This window comes from Meles meles, chromosome 5, assembly GCF_922984935.1.
Source record: "Meles meles chromosome 5, mMelMel3.1 paternal haplotype, whole genome shotgun sequence".
Classification (NCBI taxonomy): domain Eukaryota; kingdom Metazoa; phylum Chordata; class Mammalia; order Carnivora; family Mustelidae; genus Meles; species Meles meles.
In genome coordinates, this window is record NC_060070.1 from 54906802 (window position 1) to 54928187 (window position 21386).

General features: G+C 37.4%; 1 protein-coding gene across 2 annotated transcripts in view; it reads right to left on the reverse strand.

Annotated features, from left to right (window-relative positions):
* Nucleotides 1–1467: 1467 nt before the first annotated feature.
* PCMT1 (protein-L-isoaspartate (D-aspartate) O-methyltransferase) overlaps nucleotides 1468–21386 on the reverse strand; it is a 47494-nt gene continuing 27575 nt past the window's right edge. The window contains exons 4-8 of one of the 2 annotated variants that reach the window (XM_046005757.1): nucleotides 20867–20971; nucleotides 18640–18760; nucleotides 16106–16191; nucleotides 9858–10074; nucleotides 1468–2274 (exon numbers count right to left, since the gene is read on the reverse strand). In XM_046005757.1, coding sequence (XP_045861713.1) covers nucleotides 9895–10074; nucleotides 16106–16191; nucleotides 18640–18760; nucleotides 20867–20971 — 492 coding nt within the window. In that variant the 3' untranslated portion in view covers nucleotides 1468–2274; nucleotides 9858–9894. The remainder of the gene's footprint in view (nucleotides 2275–9857; nucleotides 10075–16105; nucleotides 16192–18639; nucleotides 18761–20866; nucleotides 20972–21386) is intronic. The other variant, XM_046005755.1, reaches the window with a different exon arrangement.

Here is a 21386-nt window from a genome sequence, read left to right on the forward strand (position 1 = left end):
ATAAACCAAATCTTAAAAAAAAAAAGGAGAGACTGGAATTCTTAATTTTATTCTTAACCAGGAGCTAGATTTGCCCTTTAATAAAATCAAATCTGTAAAAACACCTTATTTCAATAGGATCTCATAAAGCTGGAACTTTAAAAAATATTTTCAGTGTCTTCTTTATACTGTGTGAAGGAATCACTTCTATGAAGAAAAAAACAGCATGCTAAAGTAGTATAGAGATTGTGAATACTACAGATTAAAGAGATATTTCTTATCTCTGACCAGCACATCTATAAATTCAGCTCCCTTAAAAAGAACGCTTTTTGACCGAGTTAAAATTCATTATTGTTCTCTCGGCCACTTATCGATGCTCCCTTAAAATCCATTCCCGTTTCTTCAACACTTAAAAATTTTAATTCACAAAAGCGTAGAACCCAACAGTAATGCGTGGCATGGCATTAGTCTATACCCATCAGGTGGCACTTGGCCCTACTGTGTTTATAAACTGCCCCCTCGGCCGGGTTGTAAACTCCTTCAGAGTAAGCACTTTTTTCTCATCCCAAGACCTAACATAAGGGATTTACAAATAATAAGATGTTGGCAATGGCTATGAAGGATATAGACCAGTGAGTAAGTTTAAGAATCAATTTAAGACCTAAAGAAAACTTAACCCTTGAAACTACCTCAAGTGACACTGAGTCCTGCCCCCAAAGGGTCCATGCCCTGGGTCCAGAAGCAGCACCAAGAGCAGCAGACTGAAGCCAGCAGGGAACTGAAACTCCCAAGTTTGAGCTGCCAACGGATGCTGGTTTCTTGCAAGATGTCTGACATCTTGCCCAAGAAGAAACACCAGTGAAAAGATGTGTGCATAAAAAAACATTTTAAATAAATAAAGCTTAAGACTTTAAGAGGTGGCAGACAAGTACCTCACACTAAGGACTGACTTGGCAGAATCCTACACATTTGCACAAAGGAGGGGGGCTGCTTTCCTGGAAGTACTAGTTCTACTAGATCTAGTTTATATTATTCTCAAGTTCTAGAACTCCTAGAAAGACTAAGATCCTTTAATAAAAGGTTTAAGACCACAATATTTAAACAAGATCCCAAAGTGCTACTGCCCTCATAGAAACTCATTTTCCAGTTATTATATTAATAAATCTATTAATGATTATTATTATTATTATTTTGGTACATGTATCCTTGACCCTGTTGTTCCCTGACATGAAGTCAGTTCATTCACTCACTCATTCAGCATTTGCTGTTCCTCTACAAGAGAGCAAGGCCTATGTCGGGCAGAGAAGAAAGATGTAATCCTTGCATAGTCACAGTCTACAAACGCACAGCCGGACCAATGTTACCAATCCAGGCTACTCCAGTTTCATAAAACGGGGCATCAGAGACACATTCTCTCTGTGATCTCAGTGAGCATTCCGTATGTGGTGGACACGTGGTTCTTTCTTCTGTATTCAAACACCACCCATGCCTCTTTTACTTTTAACTTTATTTGGCAAAGCAGCACTGCATAAACTGTTCAGTGACCGGGTCCCAGCTTACACAGCATGGTAAATTCATATACATTATCAGCAGCAAATTAGAAACAGAAAAAACGATACTGAGCTACAAGTCTCCTAAAATTGTAAAGAGGGAAAGGAAGAACTATGTCAGTTACGTCCAATCTGAACAGCTAAGTGTGGTAAAGGACATCACCTGCCATCTTCTCAAGTTTCAATATTTACAAATGCTTAGTTTTAAGGTAACAAAGCAGCTGATTGTATCTACAACATGCTACTCTATGACACCACATCAAAAGCTTTAAAAAGGAAGCTCATCTCTATTTTCTTAGTGGCAGCTAACAGACATCCAAAAACCAGGAATCTTAACTTGTGAACAGTGGTGTTATCTGATATGCACAAGAGCATTTTGATAAATTAATATTGAAACAGAATTAAGTGCCTAAGAAAAACCACTCCTCGAAATTAATTCACAAACTAAGTCTTCCATTTAGTGGAACCCCGTCTTTTAATATTTTAAAGTAAAATGTGGGCATGTTAAAGTAATAATACACAAATTTATACTCTGCATCATTCTTTCACCAACTCGGCTTCTGTGCCTCTTTGAAGAACTAGAAACCCTACAAAACTACACATTTTCATGCTGAAAATAATAGTGTAACGAAGTCCAAAACAAGCTGTGATGCTGTTGGTTTTCAAAAAGCTCTGAGGACTGAGATGAGCAATCCACTGTAATATTATATACTGGTCAAGCTGATGGCGCTTTTATAGTTCATCCCTGGGGGTAAAAAGAGAAATATATAAGTAGGTGTTATGTACTACAAAATTTGGCTTTCTAATAATTTAGATACAATTAGTAAGTAAAAATACACACCAAACCCCAAGCACTTAAAAAAAAAAAAAAAGCAAACAGCCCCAAGTCAAAGCAAAAATGGAAGTCAGCCATCCAAACATCTCTCATGCTACTCCAGAATGAAATATGAGACCTGAAGGCCCTGGAGTCATTAGCTTTTGCTCTGAAGGTAACTTTCTTCCTCCACAGCCAAAAATTCAAAGAAATTTTAACTTTTAGACCGAGGATCTTGCTAACACTACTTATCATAAAATGGTTATGGGTATTTAGAGTTGGAATCATTTTTTATAGTTACATTGACAAAACTGGACAAAAATGTGGTCTTTTGCTTAGACTATCTGCTAACAAATGCTGAGTGGGTCATTCTCAACCCAAACTCGGGGAGAAAAAGCATCCTGTGTAGATGGCATCTGTCAGCTGATTTCAGAAGGCAGTTTCTCAGCTCTAAAGGAAACCACTCCCTCAGCCGGGTGCAGCACTGTACCAGCCAGTGCCAGTGAGGGAAGGAAGGAAGGAAGGAAGGAAGGATGCAGCCGCAAGTGTATGGCATGTAAATTATACCTCAATAAAGCTGTTAAAAGTAAAAAAATAAAGCTACCAAAAGAGCCAAAAAGCTTCATACTTCAGGATAATCTGAGTGACAGAAACATTGTTCAACACTCAAGAATTTTAGGAGTGAAGAAGTATGTGTTTGCAACTAAATCTCAAATGATTTCAAGAAAAAAATATGACCTGTGTGTATATAGAGAAAGAGGGAGCAAGAAAGCACATGTGGAAAAATGTTAACTGGTAACTCTGGATGAAGAGATTCAGGAAGTCTTCGTACTATTCTTATAATCTGTCTGTAATAAAGATTAAAAAGTTTTTTGAAAGGTTAAAATAAGTTTGAAGGGAAAGTGAATAAAGAACTAAGATTTTCCAGGTACGTGGTGAATTAAGGGACTATAAGGTAATATGCTTCTTTTTAAAAACTGAATTTTGTAAATTGTGTGAGAAATTATTGTAAAGATTATGTCTCCCATAAGCTGCCACTGTCATGGAGTACTGGATTATCTGTTTAATGACAAATTACCAGTTCTGGTTGCTCTTAATATATTCTTCTAAATAATTAAAGCATTATAATTCTCATGGAATAGATTTACTTAAATTCATGCAAGCATTAAAATATTTAATCTACAAAGAGTTCATTTGCAAAGTGCTCTATTCATAAATTCATTTGTGCTTTTTAAAATGTGAACTGAAGATACTATTATTTTTGTAAAATAATATACCATATTTGACTTGCCTATTGCAAGGCATTAAGGATATTATAAATAAATATCCTTACTGCCCAACAACACAGTACAAACATTTCCAAATATCCTCTTCAATTAAAAAAATTTTTTTAAAAAGGAAAAGGATAGAAACTCTCAATAAACTGGGTAGAGAGGAAACGTACCTCAACATAATAATGGCCATATATGACAAGCCCACAGCTAACATCATACTCAGTGGTGAAAAGCTGAAAGCTTTTCCTCTAAGATCAGGAACAAGACAAGGATGCCCACTCTCGCCACTTTTATTCAACATAGCACTGGAAATCCTAGCCAGAGCAATTAGGCAAGAAAAAGAAATAAAAGGCATCAAAATCGGAAAGAAAGAAGTAAAACTATCTCTTTTTGCAGACAACATGTTATATATAGAAAACCCTAAAAAACACAAAAAAATGTCAAAACTAATAAACTAATTCAATATAGTTGCAGGAAACAAAATCAGTATACAGAATTCAGTTGTGTTTCTATACACCAATAATGAACTATCAGAAAGAGAAATTAAGAAAACAATCCATTTATAATTGCATCAGAAAAGAATACAATGCCTAAAATAAATTTAAACAAGGTGAAAGATCTGTACACTGAAAAGTATAAGACATTAATGGAAGACACAGTGCTTGTGGATTGGAAGAATGAATACTGTTAAAATACCCATACTACCCAATGCAATCTACTGATTCAATGTAATCCACATCAAAATCCCAAGAGCATTTTTCACAGAAACAGAACAACCCTAAAATTTGTATAGAACCATAAAAGGACCCAAAGAGCCAAAGCAATCTCTAGAAAGAACAAAGCTGGAGGTATCACTCTTCCTGATTTCGAACTATATTACAAAATTCTAATAATCAAAATAGTATGGCAGTACCATAAAAAGAGGACACATGGGTCAAGGAAACAGAATAGAGGGCCCAGAAATAAACCCACACATATATAGTCAATTAATTACGGAGCCAAGAACATACAGTGGGGAAAAGATAGTGTCTTCAGTAAATGGTGCTGGGAAAACTAGAAAGCCACATGCAAAAGAATGAAACTGGATGACCATCTAACACCACACACAAAAAAAATCAACTCAAAATGGATTAAAGACTTGAATTAAGACCTCAAACCATAAAACAAAACTTAATGTGGTAATTATCTTGTAGTATATACATATATCAGAACACTATATTGTACATGTAAAAGAAATAATTCTATGTCAATTATATCTCAATAAAACTGGAGGAAAATCATATTGTAAGAAAGCTAACAGTGTGTGACAATGTTGATAACACTTAATAAAATGGAAAAAGAAGATTACAATATAATGGTACTATATGATCTCAAGATTAAAAAAATATATAAAGAACTATGGACAAAAGAGTAAAAAAATATCAAAAGGTTAATAGTGGTTATCTCTAGGTTCTGGGACTGTGGGTGATTTTTATTTCATCCTTTGTACTTCTAAAAATTTTTACATTACGTATGTATTATTTTGGTAGTCAGAAATTGTATTAGTAAAAACAAATAAGGAAAATGTACAGCACTAAAAAAAAAGAAAAGGAGAAGAAATTTAGTCTATAGATCTAAATTTTAACATTTAGGGTGCCAAAGAAAATCAAAAATTTGACATTTCTTATAAATGTCACATCCTAATACTCTAACATCTATATAACTTTCAAGTCATTTATTTTTCCACTTAATATTCCATATTCTACGTAACTATCATTATCTGACTTACATGTGTGGATCACTTACAATAAAAAGTATTACGTCCTAAATTTCTAGAAAGTCTTTTTATTATATATGTGCTAAACATATTCACTAGATTAATAACTATATATTATTTTATTATATAATGTATAATTATACATAACTTATTAGGTTAATAACTGTAACCTAACATTAGTATTATATATTCTTTATCAAGAACAAACGAGAAGATGCCACCAAGAAACAACAATCAAAATCCATGAATGGGTTCTACTTAATGGGATTTCTGAGATAATAAAGCAAATTATACAAAGCATTATGAAAGATATAAAAAGAATTCCAAAAACAACACGTATCCCTGCCTGTAAGATGCAAAATGTCATAATGCTGTAACGTATGTAAAGAAATTAAAAAGGGACAATCTAGAACAATATGACCACAGGAACAACTGGATACCCTAGGACCTACCCCGTCAATCTTAGAAATGCCCAACCAACTCATAACATGTTTTTCATGTGCATATGGCACTTTGAGATGACACTGATAACCAAAGCGCTTACAGAATGAGAACCCGGAAACATTACTCAGGTTCACAAACCAGAGATGGACTTATTCTCATTGACTGTTGTGATCATTAAAAATAAAAAACTTGGGGTGCCTGGGTGGCTCAGAGGGTTAAGCCTCTGCCTTCAGCTCCAGTCATGATCTCAGGGTCCTGGGATCAAGCCCCACATCAGGCTTTCTGCTCAGCAGGGGCCTGTTTCCCGCCCTCTCTCTGCCTGCCTCTCTGCCTACATGTGATCTCTCTCTCAGTCAAATAAATAAATAAAATATTAAAAAAAAAACTTACCAGATGATGAACAAAATATTGATTTCTACATATACTTATGTAAAATAAAATACAAATTTAAAAAATATGAAGAGTTTACGAAGCAACTAATACAACTACTACACATTCATAGTCATGAACAGAATACCACAGGTTCTAGGTCTATGGCTCATACAACTGATGTTGTCTCCCCTTTTAATTTTCACCAAAATTATTGACATTTTTCCAAGTATACAGAAATGTAAGTCTACATTCAGGCTTTGGGCTTTATTTGGCATGAGAATTCGGCATGCCCACTGGGGCATATTTCCCCCAGATAGTTTCTACCACACTTTCTCAGCAAAGACTGGATCTCACCCTCAGGGGGCATGGCAACTAGCTCTGGATTCTTCAGGAAGAGAAGGATGGAAGGCTGGTGAGAAGCAAGAGAAGGTCCAGAAGCAAGCATGGGGATGCGCTGTTAAATTAATCCTGAAGAAAATCTGAAAGAACAGAGATCACCTAACCTGGCAATAAAACGGACTAGGAGCTTTTGAGATCCTAATTCCCAGATGTAGGCTGGGCACTGAAAAAATGGTAAGTGACTCTTTTCAACCCCATTCTATCCTTACTACCACTGCCTTAATTCAGGCCACCACCATTTCACCCTTAACTTGCTACAACCACATTCTGTTTCTGAAAGTCATTCTGTCCCCTTCCAATCTATTCTCTATACCACAGCCAAAGTCATCTTTCTGAAATATAATTCTGATTACTTCACTGTCTAGCTTCAACACAACTGCTCCCTTCTAAACACACTACACTCTAACTGCCTGTTTGTCTTCTGTAGATTTTTTGCGGGGATATCCCATGTAACTTTAAGTTCCACAAGAATGGTCAGTTTCAAATTCTCAGCTAAGTAACCATGGCCCTAGTACAGTCCCTGCTCTCAGTGAGTTCCAGGAAAATTGTTTCCTCCCCTTATAGCCTATCATGGTAGGTTCCTGGTCCCTGGGTATGTCAACGTCTTTTCCAGATTCCCATAACCTTTCCCACATTTCTTTGAACAATCCTTCACTAAAATCACTTCAAATCTAAGCTGAGCATATTTTCTGTTCTGGACCCTGACTGACAGTCTAAGAATACAAGAAGAAATAGCCTATTAATGGTCTCTTTAGATTTTAAGTAACTATTGTTGCTTTACCCTTTGAAACACCCTATTTTCTAGTAATTTCTTTTAGTACAAAAGATACTTAATGTGGCAGTTGTTTTTTCCAATTTTGTTTTCAGATTTTGTTTCACCTGTACATTCTTTAAAACTATATTCTTTAAATGTAGAGATTTACAATTAACTGATTATCTTTGGGGACAGCTAGATCGCTCAGCTGGTAGAGCAAACAACTCTTGATCTCAGGGTCATGAGTGCAAGCCCCACAGTGGGCACAGAGCTTACCTAAAACAAAACAAAACAAAACAAAAAAGACCCACTACATCTTTGGATGTAGGAAAATGTGTCTGAACAAACAGGAAATTACAACAGAATTTGGAATTCCTCCTGGTACAACTAGAGAAAAGTTTCCAGTGATACATATGTGTAAAATTGCTCAATCTTTTAAAAAGTTGAAAACCAAAAAGAAAAACAAGCATATATATTTAAATATTTGGTAAAAAAATATATTTGGTAAATGACTTGTCAATAAATTTAAAATTCATTCTAAATTTAATACAAATAGTTTGTTTTATAAGGGGTGGATACAGGTGTTGTGGAAACCTAGAGCTTTTATGACCTGGGAAGGGGGGGAACCTCTCCATGAAGGGAAAAAAAGGACTAAAAACAAGACTGGCTGAGAAGGCCCCTTAGCATGTGAAGGTCCTGAGGCTTAAGTTTCATTTGCTTCATGCTAAATCCACATCTGGTTATAAAAACAAAATACCATTGTAATTCCTTCATCATCAAACTACAGGGGAATGTTCAATACTAGTACTTACTGAATATAAAAAGAAAACTTTTTGGACACCTGGGTGGCTCAGTGGGTTAAAGCCTCTGCCTTCAGCTCGGGTCATGATCCCAGAGTCCTAGGATCGAGCCCCACATCGGGCTCTCTGGTCAGCAGGGAGCCTGCTTCCCACTCCCTACCCCGGCTCTCTCTCTGCCTTCCTCTCCGCCTACTTGTGATCTTTGTCTGTCAAATAAATAAATAAAATCTTTAAAAAAAAAAAAAGAAAAGAAAACTTTACTTCTTAATGAAAATCGGAACTCTCACTTGATATCAAATTTTGTAAGTTCAGTGTATATTTGCCCCTTTTACACAACAGCAACTATACAATTATATAACAACATAACCATACGAGAAGCAAAGTCAAGGAAGGCTGTAATCAGTTGTTAATAACTATATGATTTTAACTGACAGGTCTCATGGCTTTTTAGTTTTGTTTTTTTTTTTAAAGAAGTGTTTGTGTTCCAGGTTAGAGTTCAAAGAAAATAGCTAAATCCACATTATGTGAAGAATAAAGCAATTCCTAGTCAGATATCCCAGAAATGGCCAGAGTGAAAAGGAAAACTAAGTTAGATTCATTATCATTTTTGCAATTAAACATTCACTCAAAAGGTGTCTTTCCTCTTTCCAAAAACACAAAATTAAGAAGTCTGTGACACTTATAATCATCATTTTACTCATTAAAAAAATAATTATCTAAAAATAAGTACCTCTGTCAAATAAAAAAAGATTCTAAAACAAGGAAACTTGTAAAGTCTTTCTTATTTTGACACTGAATTTTTAAATAGTCTTAGCTAGTGCCTTACTTATTGTTCTCTCTCCTTCCCAATGAAGAAACGGGGAGGGGAAGGGAGAAGGACAGAGGAAGGAGAGAAACCTTGGCTTCAGACAAAATACTCCGATAATGCTGAGACATAAAACACAAGGAGGCATTACAATGAGCCATGCTGTACGATTATGCTGCATGCTGTTGGCCCTTTGGGTGGGTTTGTGAGACCTGGGCACTGCGCTGGCTTTGCACTCACAGAATCCACTCCCCTCCCCAGGAACTCAGAGTGGCTTCAGAATGGGCTGGCCAGTTTTATAGACCAGCGAGAAGTTTATTCCTTATAGCGGCTCTGAAACAGGAGCTGAATGTAAAACAGGCACAGGTTGTTAGACAGGAATGTCAATGAACCTGATTGAAAGAGAGAAAGCAAAGCAAGCTGAGAGGAAGAATGTCCTCTTTGGGATTCTGACACCTTTGAAAACTGGGACAAGAGTATCTTTTCCCTTTTTCTTTGTAACAATGGTTCAATAGGGTATGAACAAGGCAGGAAAGGATGGCCCCTTCTCTTCAGACTAAAGCCTTTGTTTCCATGGCCATAGGGCAGCTACAAAAATGATTTGTGAATACAGAAACAGAATAGCTGATAATAAAATATCCTTAGAAAGTTCTGAACTGTGGCTAAATGCCTCTTTAAAAAAAAAAAAAAAAGAAAAAAAAAAAAGGAAAAAAACCCCACCTTTGTGCCAACCAAGTCTCACCCCCCTTTCCCAAAGATATGAGTTAAACCAAAAGAAGGGCAGACTCATGCAAAATTTTTCTAGATTTTTAATGTAGTGGATTTCTGATGTTAAAATGGAATAGCATAAAGGTGACAACCAAAAAAAGCAGCTCTTGTGGTCTAATGTCTTAGAATCCACACCCTTCACCTTGCATGTGTGGAAGAAGAAAGAGCAGAAGATAAAATCACTTCCACCTGGACCACTGCTTCTCTTTATCTGTTAAAGGCACGTATATCACTCCCATCAGGGGTTTCATCTTGACACTGCCGTCCTGTAGCTTGTCGTACTGCTCCAACATCTGGTTTCCACCTGCGGGACCAACTGGCAATATCAATCTCCCACCAGGCTTTAACTGGTCTATCAGCTGAAAAGAAGAAGGAAAAGAAAAAGACATGCACACCAAGTTATAAATTTTATATTGAAAGTCATTTTGCATCACCACAAACAACTTCCAGTGTCCAGGAGCAGAAAGCAGAAATGCACTTCATTTAGTATATCCATACTTTGATTTTTTTTTTTTTTAAAGATTTTTTTTTTTTTAATTTATTTATTTGACAGAGAGAGATCACAAGTAGGCAGAGAGGCAGGCAGAGAGAGAGGAGGAAGCAGGCTCCCCACGGAGCAGAGAGCCTGATGCGGGGCTCGATCCCAGGACCCTGAGATCATGACCTGAGCCGAAGGCAGCGGCTTAATCCACTGAGCCACCCAGGCGCCCCCATACTTTGATTTTTAAATTTATTACTGAAGTCACTACCTACCCATTTACCTATAGACCTCCACTACTAAACTACAAGTTCTCTGACAAGAGGGACTGTGATGTTATTCATCTTTGTGCGCCTGGTACCTAACACGGTACGTGGTACAACTGGAGGGCTCAGTATGAGCTAACCACATAATGTAGAGCTAGCCTCTTCGGAAGATCAAAGGCAAAGCAGAACATTTCAATGCCCGTACCCCTGTTTTGAATCTTTGTGGTCTGGAGCAGAGAAGGGAGCAAGGGAGTGCAAAAATCAGCAAGGAGTCCCTATCCTATCACTGCAGAATTTAAGGGCATCACTGAGCCAAAAAACAAGGGAACCTCGGTTTTATGACTGAATTTAGAAATACTGGCACCATGACAAAGGACGGTAGAGCTGGAGTTCCTGCAGCATCAGACTGAAGACACCCTTGTCAATGAAAAACCAAAACTACTCAATGATAGCCCTTCTGGTCAGAAAACTTTCAAGTCATATGTTAACATTTGAATATGGCCTTAGTAATGACTACTTATCAAACCCTCTAAGGGAGAAACTTTACTTTGGATGGGATTATCCCATAAAAGCGGGTCCTCAATGAAAATTTCAGTTGTCAGCAAGCCTATCTTATTTTTCCCATTTTAATTTTTACTCAAGTAATTCTTTTTTTTTTTTTTTAAGATTTTATTTATTTGTTTGACAGAGAGACAGAGATCACAAGTAGGCAGAGAGGCAGGCAGAGGGAGAGAGGGAAGCAGGCTCCCCACTGAGCAGAGAGCCCGATGTGGGGCTCGATCCCAGGACCCTGGGATCATGACCTGAGCCGAGGGCAGAGGCTTTAACCAACTGAGCCACCCAGGCGCTCCTACTCAAGTAATTCTTACAAGTATTCCTTGAGTTGTTTCTCTAAATGTCAAGGTTTACAATAAAATGAAGGAGACTTGCCCCCTAAATCCAGTCATATTAAATATTTTAAATGCTTTTGGCTGGGTCATCAGTATTTACTTTTTTGTAGTGATTATTTCTAAAGCATGTCTTTCATCTTTTTCATTAAAATATAATTGACATATAACATCATGTTAGTTTTAGGTGTATGACATATGGTTTGATAATATGTATATACCGCAAAATGATTACCACAATAAGTTTAATTAACAACCATCACCACAGATAGTTACAATTTTTTCTTTGTGATGAAGAGAACTTTCAAGACCTACTCACTCAGCAACTGTTAAATACACAATACAGTGTTGTTACCTAGAGTCACCATACTGTAGTCTTTATGTTCTTATTTCAAATTATACACTAGGCAAAGCCTGAGCACTCTTATTCTGCTCCTTTCTCCTTTCCTCAATCCAACTAATTATCATAATTTTTAAAGACACTTTCAATTATGACTTTAAACATAATTTGCAGCTGAGCCAAGAGGTATCCAATGTCTGTTTCCCTTCTTAGACAACAGTTGTTTATCCTACACTTAGAAACTGAAGCTCTTGGGGCACCTGGGTGGCTCAGTGGGTTGAGCCACTGCCTTCAGCTCAGGTCATGATCTCGGGGTCCTGGGATCGAGCCCCACATCGGGCTCTCTCTCAGCAGAGAGCCTGCTTCCTTTCCTCTCTCTCTGCCTGCCTCTCTTGTGATTTCTGTCAAATAAATAAATAAAATCTTTAAAAAAAAAAAAAAAAGAAAAGAAAAGAAACTGAAGCTCTTTTGGGGCGCCTGGCTGGCTCAATTAGAAGAGCACAACTCTTGATCTTGGGGCTGTGAGTTCGAGCCCCACACTGGGTGCAGAGATTACTTTAAAAGAAAAATGAATAAACTTAAAAAAAAATGAAGCTCTTCTTTTTTCACTCAATTTTTTGGGTAACTTTTTCTAAATATTTGTACCCTCCAATAACTTCTCAGTAAGATCTTCACAGTCAAACCTATCTAATTAGTGTTTTTTCCCCTAAGATTTTATTTATTTATTTATTTACTTACTTGACAGAAAGAGAGAGAGAGAAAGAGCACACAAGCAGGGGGAGCAGTGGAGGAGGGAGAAGGAGAAGCTCGATGCGGGGCTTGATCCCAGGACACTGAGATCATGACCTGAGTCGAAGGCAGATGCTTAACTGACTGAGCCACCCAGGCGCCCCTAATTAGTGTTCTGTTGTTGTTTGGTAGCTTCAAGTGCCATCCTCCTCCAGTTCCAAATCTGGGCTGGTTAATCCCCAGCCCCACTGCACAGCTCTTGTCAGGAAAGGTCCCTTCTAACGCTGGGGACTCTTCATCATCTCTCTCCCCAGCCAGCTGTTCAAACTGCCCAGATTCCAGGGCTTGCTCTTTCTGGTTTTCCCTACCATCTCTCTCCTCCCTCATTTTTTAAGAAGATTTTATTTATTTATTTGACAGAGAAGGACACAGCAAGAGAGGAAACACAAGCAGGGGGAGTGGGAGAGGGAGAAGCCGGCTTCTTGCCCCTGAGCAAGGAGGCCGATGTGGGGATCAATCCCAGGATCCCGGGATCATGACCTGGGCCGAAGGCAAATGCCTAATGACTGAACCACCCAGGCGTCCCTATTCTCCCTCATTTTTTGGCATTAAAACAATTCCTTTAGAAGTATTCTGAAACAGTGCATGGAGTATTTTAAAAGAGAGAGACTGAGATTTGCATATCTAAAACTATATTTTATGTATTTGACAATATATGTGGGTACAGAATTCAAGGTTGGAAATAATTTTCAGCTGAGAATTGTGAGAGTTTGTTCCTCTGACTTGATTATAATGCTGTTGCAGTCTGATGCCTTTCTGATTACCAATCCTTAACAGATTATGACTTGTTGTTCTGGGAACTTTTAGAATCTTTATCACTCTACAGCTTTATGGTGATATTATGGGGTTTTTTTCCCCTCTCTTTTTAGAAAAAATTCATCATACTGGATACTCAAACTATAGAATCATGGCCTTTGGTTCTTGGAAACTTTCTTCCTTAGGGTTTAGGGCTTAGCACTAATTGTTCTCATAGAGAATTTTAAGCAGCAGCCCCTCTTACCAGACCCAAACTTCATCTCTGACTTCCAAGATCCTCATGCCTCCAATTTCTAAGTTCTTTCTAAGTTGTGCAGACCAAATTATTTCTTCAATAACCCCCTCTGCAGCCTCTTTGGCCCAACTTCCTCCACCTCCCGAGTCAGTTACTGCTCCACCCACTTCCATCTGCGTAGGCCACATGGTTCAGGAGTGCAGGTATAATCTCCAAGATAATGAAACACAGAGTTTCTGTTTCCTGCTTTTCTAGTTGTTTTGGGGTGATATACGAAAGGAAGCATAAACATCTTTTCTGTTATCCTAAAACTGAAAGGTCCTCCCTTCAGCATGTCTCTATTTATTTATTTATTTTTAGCATGTCTCTCTTTAATCAGGTGTTAAAGACCCCTACAATACTTCCAAGTGCTACTACAAACATTTAAATTCATACTAAGCTAGGGATGCCTGGGTGGCTCAGTCTGTTAGGCATCTGACTCTTGATTTCGGCTCAGGTCATGAGCTCAGGGTTGTGAGATCAAGCCCAGAGTTGGGCTCCGTGTCTAGCAGGTCAGTGGGGTCAGTGGAGAGTCTGCTTCTCTCCCTCTCCCTCTGCCCCACCCCCTGCGCACATGCTCTTTCTCTCTCTAAAATAAATAAATAAATCTTTAAATTTGTATTGAGCTAAAGCCAGAAATGCCCTTCGAGATCATCTCAGGGACTTAGTGGAGAAGATAAGCTCTGCAGTCAAGCCCCTTCATTTAAATACAGTTCTGTTCCTACTAGGTTGCATTAAAAAAAAAAAAAAGTTAAAAACCTACAGACCATGTGTCATATGTGAACATTCACTGAGCTATTCATTTATGACTTGTACATCTTTCTACAGCACATATGTTTTTAATTTTAAGTAAACTCTCCTTCTCACATGGGGCTCAAACTCATGACCCCAAGATCAAGATTTGCATGCTTTACTGAGCCAGTCAAGCATTCCCTTTGCAGCATATCAACCCTTCAATTAAAATGTGTTAAAACCACCAGTTTGGGCGCCTGGGTGGCTCAGTGGGTTAAGCCTCTGCCTTCGGCTCAGGTCATGGTCTCAGGGTCCTGGGATCGAGCCCCGCATTGGACTCTCTGCTCAGCGGGGAGCCTGCTTCCCTCTCTCTCGGCCTATCTCTCTGCCTACTTGTGATCTTTCTTTGTGTCAAATAAAATTAGGAAAAAAAAAATTAAAAAAAAAACCCACCGGTTTATGGGGTACCTAGGTGGCTCAGTGGGTTAAGCCTCTGCCTTCGGCTCAGGTCATGATCTCAGGGTCCTGGGATCAAGCCCAGCATCAGGCTCTCTGCTCAGCAGGGAGCCTGCTTCCCCTTCTCTCTCTGCCTGCCTCTCTGCCTATTTGTGATCTCTCTCTATCAAATAAATAAATAAAAACTTTAAAAAAATAAAAAAATAAAACCACTGGTTTAGTTTTAGAAAGGAAACAAACAACCAACAACAAAAGGTAACAGGGCCAGAGAAAGTAAGTAATTTTCTAGTCATTCAGTCAATAACCAGAACAAATTCTCTTAACTTTCAGCTTCTCATTAACTGATCTAAGCATACAATTAAGAACCCTTCCAGACTGGGGAGTGGCTGAGACCGGGCAGAAGTGTCACTCTTAGCCCCTAGTCATCCAGTCCAGAATAGTGGAAAACTCCAGACACCATAGAAACTGAAGAACTCAGTGAACTTAACCAGGGATTATTAAGGGCTGACAGAAGCTAATCAGTCTTCCTGAAATAGAAAACCAAGATTGGGGGTGCCTGGGTTTAGTCAGTTAAACATTCGACTCTTGATTTGGACTCAGGTCACGATCTTAGGGTCCTGGGATTAAGTCCCAAGTTGGGCTCTGCACGCAACTCAGAGTCTGCCTGAGTTTCCCCCTCATCCCCCTCCCTGCTTGTCATACTTTCTCTCTAGAATTAAAAAAAAAAAAATTTAAAAACAAAAAACCAATTTTGTACTTAAATATTTTGATTATGTAGCATACAATACTTCCCTCTCACTGTAACTATGCAAACCCTACTATTCTTTCAGATTCAGTTCTAATTCCATTGTATGCAGTCTCCTTAGACCATGTAAATAGTCTCCTTAACTGTTCACATAAAGTTCTCTCCCTCACTTGAACTTATAGTAGTACGGGGTTTCTTTTCCCTTCAATATATGTTATATGCTAATGATACACTATCATTGCATTAATTTCCCTGTTATATGTACAACACATTTCTTCCAGAATATAAGCTTTGTGAGGGTAAAATATATGACAAATACCTCCTGGTTTCACCCATGCAGTTAGCAATCTTGCGCATTCTGGTATTTCATAAACACCAAGTGATAATCATATCTGGAACTCCAGATGGATTTTCCTAACTCCACTGGCATACTAGTTCTTAGATGGATCAAATGCGATTTCAAATAAGACAGCCGTGAACTACAATTTAGTAATTTTCCAAAGCACTTATACAACTTTGCATATGAAAAAAAATGCCTACTAAGTGTAATTAAAATGCATGACATAAAAGTCTAATTATGTTTTGATCATCTAGAAGTCATTTCTCTTAAGTCTTTTACAGCTGTAGTTAACGCAAGCACAGAAACACAGGAAAAGACCCAACTCACTGCCTGCGGCACAACTGGCGCTGCAGCTCCTACGTGAATAGCATCATAAGGGGCTTCTTCGGCGTACCCCATTCTTCCATCCCCCACTGAAAGAAAAAAAATTATGCTTTAAAATCTGTTTAGAAAGAACTACCCAGTGTGAAGAATTACAGGAGGCTTAAAGCTGAGCAAAGAGAAACTTTTAATAAATGATGCGGGGACAACTGGATATTCATATGGAAAAAAATATACACTTGAATCTCTATCTCTTACATGCACAAAAATCAATGTCAGACAGATCAAAGATCTAAATGGGAAAAGCTAAAATAATGCTTTTGCAAAATAACACAGGGACATAGCTTCATGATTTTATGTTCTTTTTTTTTTTTTTTTTTACAATTTTTATTCATTTATTTATCAGAGAGAGAGAGAACACAAGCAGGGATAGTGGCAGGCAGAGGGAGAAGCAGGCTCCCCACTGAGCAGGGAGCCTGATGTGAGGCCTGATCCCAGTACCCTGGGATTATGACCTGAGCTGAAGGCAGATGCTTCAACGACTGAGTCACCCTGGTGTACTGATTTTAGAGTAGCCTTAAAGAAGACACAGAAGGGGAGCCTAGGTGGCACAGTTGGTTAAGCATCCGACTTTTGGTGCTAGGTCAGGTCGTGATCTTAGGGTCATGAGGTGGGGCCCTATGTGGGGCTCGGCACTCAACAGAAGCGCGCTTCAGATTCTGTCACCCTCTCCCCTGTCCCTCCCACTCGTGCTCACCCTCTCTCTCTCTAAAATAAATAATTTTTTTTAAAAAGGACACAGAACACTGGAAAAAGCTATTAAGTCTGATACATTAAAATTAAGTATTTCTATTGGGGTGCTTAGGTGGCTCAGCCCATTAAGCATCATGATCCCAGGGTCCTGGGATGGAGCCCTGCATTGGGCTTACTGCTCATCAGGGAGTCTGCTTCTCCCTCTGCCCCTCCCCCCACTTCAGCATGCACTCTCTCAAACAAAAAAATAAATAAAATCTTAAAAAAATAATATTAAGTATTTCTATTAACCAAAAGGTACCAATATGAGTGAAAAGGCATGCTGCAGAGTGAAAGAAAAGATTTAATATGTATAAATAAAGGGCTAATCTGTAGAGATCCTACATATCAAAGAAAAATATAAACAACTCAATATCTGAACAAGACATTTCACAAAGGAAAACATCCAAATGGTCAAGCACATGAAACAGTGTTTGACCTCACCAGTTGGGAGGAAAATACAAAATTAAAATCACAAAGACTTATTGCTATACACTCACTAAGTGGGTGAAAAGAAAAATCTAGCAATACCCAGTGTTGATAAAACAAAGAGCACTAAAAACAATGATACATTACTGAAGGGAATGTAAATTGGTTCAATCACTTTTAAAAAGTTTTGCAATGTCTATGGTTACCCTATGAACCTGCAATAATGCTCTACCCAAATGAATGCTTGTCTGATGAGTGTTCATACACATTTGGACCTCTGTCCACATATGTTCACAGCAGTACTGTGAACATCCCCAAATTAGAAACAACCCAAAATATCCATCTACAGTAGAAGAAACAAACACATTTTGGTAATGTCCTTACAGTAGGATGTTATACAGCAAGCAATAAAAATTAATTATACAAAAAAGATGGGTGAATCTTACAAACATAATATTGAATGAGAGAAGTCATTCATCATAGAATATATACTGTATGATTCTGTTTATCTAATGCTCAAAATTAAATTGAGCATCATTTATGGAAGTGCAACTAAGCAGTAAATACATAAAAGTAATGATGCTGGTTAGCACTTCTCCTGAAGGGTAAGAGTTCTGAGGAGGGAAAAGCAAGCAGGGGACATCCCAGCTACAAATGCTGTTCCCCTTTCTAGATCAGTGTGATGACGAAGCAGGTATTTTTGCTAAGCTTCACATTTATGCTCTCTGCATGTTTTAATGCTTGTTACTTCTCATAATAGTACAGTGTGCTCACATGGAAATATTTTCACTATATACTGATGAAAAAAGCAAACTACGAAGGTATGAGCCAATTAAAAAGAAACTGTGTCTATTTTTTCATACATATATGTCTACAAAACTTAAGATGGAAAAGGAGGGGTTTCTTTTTTATCTTACACATTTCTGCACTTTAAATTTTTTTTTATTTTAATTTCTTTTTTTTTTCCATTTTATTTATTATTTCAGCGTAACAGTATTCATTGTTGCACTTTAAGTTTTTCATAATGGACACTTGCTACTTTGCTATTACTTCTTCAAAAGCAATGAAGAAAGAATTCACAACATGAGCATTTTCTGAAATGCTTAACAGTCATATCACCACTGTGGTCAAGGTACAGCCAGCATAATATTTTACAATAACTGTTTTCCTCACCTAGGACTTAAAAGAGAATGTTTAAAAAAAAAAAAAAAAAAAAAAAACAAAGCAAAAACTAGCTTGAGTATTATTTAGCTTGCATGAGATCTTCTGAAAACAAAAATCCTCCAGAGAGGAAATTTTCAAAGTTTTCTGATACTCACCAACCAGTTGCACTCTCCCTGAAGACAAAAGCATTGGATCGTCCTTTCTGACATTATTTATTGAGTCATCTACTAGCTCTTTAATGTGGTCAATTCCTATGACTTTTCCACTAGAGCCAACCTGGAAATGAGGGAATAATTCAATAGCTCACTGGCCTAAATTTGTCTTTCTGAAGTGTCATTAAAGTGGTTCCTCACCTAAAGTCACATTCTGCAATGAGAAATGAAGACAAACAGCTCAAGCCACCAATTAGATTTACTAGTTTACTGTATTTACCAAATACAACTTTTTCAGTTATAACCCTCAAATGGATAATTACATTTCAGTAATTAAGGAAATGGAGTTACGAAAACTTGCAATACTAAAAAAATCCTTTCTTTGAGTTCTCGTTTTTAAACCCCACACCCTGAAATAAGACTTAACTGATTAATTAATAATTGACAAATATTAAATGCTTATTATTAATATTAAATATTAAATGCTTAATAATAAGTGCTTAATAAATTAATATTAAATACTTAAACTGTATTTAACTAGTATTAGATGGTAGTTGGTAAAATCATTTTTAATTAAATTCCATCTAAAACTGTGAGTTTAAACATTAAAATATTACATAAAAAATTGTATAGAGATTTCTATACCCGATTCTATTGCCATATGTGGAAAATATAAAATACATAAAAATATAAAAATGCCCCAAGTATAAATATAAATTGTAAAATAAATTTAACAAAATAAAGACTCTGAAGTCAGACAACCTGGGTTCACGTCTAACCTTCATCACTTACTTACAACTGTACAACTTTGGCAAGTTATTCTATGAATCAGGTTCCTCAGCTGTAAAATGACGAGGAAAAGGGTACGTACCTCTTAAATGATGTGAGACTTAAATAAAAGAATACATAAAAAGCACTTAGAACACTCACTAGCACATGGTAAATATGTGAAAGATATTAACACTACTTTTAAAAAGGTAACTCAGAAATCTAATGATTTTTAAGAGGTGAATTTTTCTCTAAAACCATAAATATATCAAATATCAAGAACACGTCGTTAAGTAAATACTGTGTCTAAGTGTAAAAGAAAAAAACCCTGGGGTGCCTGGGTGGCTCAGTTGGTTAAGTGTCTGCCTTCTGCTTAGGTAATGATCTCTGAGTCCTGGGACTGAGTCTTGTGTTGGGCTCCCTGCTCAGCTCTCCCTCTCTCTGCCCTTCCCCCTGCTCATGCTTTCTCTCTTATAGTCTCCTTTTCCAGAGCACCCTCTCTCTCAAATAAATAAAATCCTAAAAAACCAAAAAATAAAAAAACCTGACATTCCATTAGGGAACTTAACTTTTACAAAACAAGTAAGACAACTGAAAAGAAATACCTGAGTCGTCTTATGTAACAAGCATCGTTCTGGATGCTTAGGATACATCAACGGGAAAAAAAAAAATCAAATAAAATTCCCACCCTCCCTGAAGCTTACATGCTGGTGGTCTGCCAGTTACATATTTACAGCAAGTTAAATGGATTCTAAAAGATGCATCATCCATAAATCCCAACCTAACTAGACCAGAATCTTCCTATCTAGCCCTCAGGGACAAGATTTTTCGTAATAAATTGATTTGATTATCTGAGCACAGGTAACTCCAGACAGACTCAGGAGAGTCACTAACCAAGATAAGCCTCTGGTGATAAAACTTGAAGTATAATAAACGAGGCATTTTTCTAAGAGTACTTTTCTTAATATAAAAGAAGCTCTACTCTCATTTCTAATACCCTGTAGGAGTGTTTGGAAATCAGATTCTCTACATCATTTTCTGCCAGCTGAGAATCTGGAAGAAGGCAGACTGGAAGCTACTGGTTGCCATCTTGTGATCACAAGGGAAGAGTCTCACTGAAGCCAACATTTGGAGGAAAGCAAAGCCAAACCAAGAACCAAAGAGAAACCCACTGTCAATAACAACGTCTGATCTTCTCTTGAATCCAGCCACACAAAAAGCCAGATACACTTTGGACTTTTCCATTATATAAACCAAATAAATTCCCCTTTGGGACCGAATTTGGACCATATCTTCTGTTATTTGCAACAACAAAAAAACCTAAGTGATACATGTTCCAACTGCTATCTTAGTAAAATTAAAAAACAAACAAAAAAAAACCCTCAAAACTGCTAGTAAAGAAATATACAGCCAAATATATAATATGCTTCTCCTGGAATGGAATGAAAAATAAAGCTCTTACCATACGTGCAAAACATGCAGTAAGGATTCCACTTCCAGATCCTACATCGAGAGCTTTAGCTCCTTCATGCAATTGATCAAATAGAAGTTCTAGCGCATAGGCATGCTGTCAAAAGAAAACAAAGCAAATACTCATTTCTTTTCAAGACTCTATAAAGTATATATACCATGGCATATAAAGTTTCCAACTTCATACCAATTTTTCTACTATTATCATCTACCAAGATAATGAAAACACAACATATTATATACTTAGATTTACAGAATTATGTAAGAAAGTTTTCACTGATTAAATTACATTTATATAAAATGTTTTAGTAGGGGCGCCTGGGTGGCTCAGCGGGTTAAGCAACTGCCTTCAGCTCAGGTCATCATCCCAGGGTCTTGGGATCCAGCCGCACATCAAGCCCTACCTCAGGGTCCCTGTTCAGCGGGGAGCCTGCTTCTCCCTCTCCCTCTGTTGCTCCTTTTTCTTCTCTCTCACTCACACGCTCTCTCAAATAAAGAAATAAAATCTTTTA